We start from the raw sequence: 1,630 nt of genomic DNA, 5'->3' as shown, positions 1-1,630 counted from the left end.
GGAGCAGCAGGAAGGGAACGGAGCTTGGCTCCATGTAGTCATTCAGGGACCCAGGCTCCTGTCATCTTGTGGCTTCCCCATCTGCTAGGCTTCAGAGTCCTCCACTGGAGCCTCTGCATCCAGCTTGTAGACAAGGGAAGAGAGAGAACATGAAGAACAATACAGGTGACTTTTTAATAAGGGGCAAAGCCAGGAAGTAGACAAGGCACGGTCTTCATTCTTTGGCCATAACTCAGTAACAAGGTTTCTCCTGACTGCAGGGGATACTGGGAAATACAGTCTATCTCATGCTCACAGGAAAAGGTAAGGGCTTGGTTAACGCATCAGAGTCTCTGTTTCCCCCCCTCAGAAAAAAGAATTGATAAATATACAAGAATAATTCGAGAGAGGGGAGCTGGAGCTGCGGGTGGGGAATATGTCGGAGTCGGAGCTTGGCAAGAAGTGGGACCGGTGCCTGGCGGATGTGGTAGTGAAGATAGGTACGGGTTTGGTATTAGGAATTGTTTTCTCACTTACCTTCTTTATTTTTTTATTACTCTATTTTTTTTTTTGAGTTGGAGTCTCACTCTGTCGCCCAGACTGGAGTGCAGTGGCCGCTCCCGGCCACCACAGCCTCGACCTGCTGGGCTCTGGCAATTCTTCCGCCTCAGCCTTCCAAGTAGCCGGAATGCAAGCATGCACTACCACGCCCAGCTGATTTTTTGATTTATTGTAGAGATGAGGTCTCGTTGCCCAGGCAGGTCTCGAACCCGCAGGCTCAGGCAATCCACTCACCTCAGCCTCCCAAAGGCGCGGTATTACAGGCTGAGCCACCGAGCCCGGCACTTACCTTCTTTAAAAGAAGAATGCAGCCACTGGCCTTTGGTTCTGGCCTGCGACTGGGAATGGCCTACTCCAACTGTCAGCATGATTTCCAGGCTCCGTATCTTCTACATGGAAAATATGTCAAAGAGCAGGAGCAGTGACTTTCACCTGAGAACATCCCAGTGGGAGGAAAAGAGAAACCAGGTTTATTCCTCAGGAATACTGAAGTGCCCGGGAGTGAGCTGCCATTCTTCTATAACAATGTTATCGTACGCTTTCAACTCCAGCACACTGTTTATGTATTTGAAACCAAGTCTGTTTCTTGTTTTGTATTTTCTCTCTGGAAATTGTAAGGAGGTGGTCTTAAAAGAAATAAACACAAATCGGAAGCCCATTGCAAGGCCTCTGTTTCTCTGCCCTTGGCGTCTGAGCATGAGGACTGTGTGTGAACAGCAGCTGGAACCCTGGTCACAGCCGCTTTGAGAGCCCGAACCTTGGAGCTGTGCGTTCTTCCCCGCTTGCCCCAACATGGAGTTTCCAGAACTGCTTCCACCATGTCCACTGGAGGCTGAAGATGGCTGTTGTGTGGTCTGATGAAGAGGACCAGCATCCTGAGGGGCCTGTCCTTGCCGTAGTGACTCTGTGCGTGCCCACCTGTGGACCTGGCAGGGCGATGGTATGAAACCAGTGGGTGGCCCACTCCACTACAGCTTCCTGGAGCTTGACATGGCCCAAACCTCAGCCCTGGTGTGAAAGGCCCAGTGTGGTATGGATTTTATTTTCACGTAGCAGCTGAGGTTTGAGTTTGTTCCTGTGGTTGGTTTCA

General features: G+C 50.6%; 1 protein-coding gene across 2 annotated transcripts; it reads left to right on the top strand.

Moving 5' to 3' along the window:
- Positions 1 to 398: 398 nt before the first annotated feature.
- Positions 399 to 1,198, top strand: LOC103255331 (MICOS complex subunit MIC10-like). 2 transcript variants are annotated; one of them, XM_008053296.2, is made up of 2 exons: positions 399 to 490; positions 852 to 1,198. In XM_008053296.2, the coding sequence occupies exons 1-2, from the start codon at positions 416 to 418 to the stop codon at positions 963 to 965; spliced, it is 189 nt and encodes a 62-aa protein (XP_008051487.1). In that variant the 5' UTR covers positions 399 to 415; the 3' UTR covers positions 966 to 1,198. The 2 variants fall into 2 exon arrangements, with proteins under 2 accessions (XP_008051487.1, XP_008051486.1); XM_008053295.2 differs by having other exon boundaries at positions 399 to 509; positions 823 to 1,198.
- The last annotated feature ends 432 nt before the right edge of the window (positions 1,199 to 1,630 follow it).

Source organism: Carlito syrichta, unplaced genomic scaffold, assembly GCF_000164805.1.
Source record: "Carlito syrichta isolate Samal-C Ts95f unplaced genomic scaffold, Tarsius_syrichta-2.0.1 Scaffold288032, whole genome shotgun sequence".
Classification (NCBI taxonomy): domain Eukaryota; kingdom Metazoa; phylum Chordata; class Mammalia; order Primates; family Tarsiidae; genus Carlito; species Carlito syrichta.
Note: the sequence above shows the minus strand (reverse complement) of the source record. Positions and strands in the feature narration are given on the sequence as shown.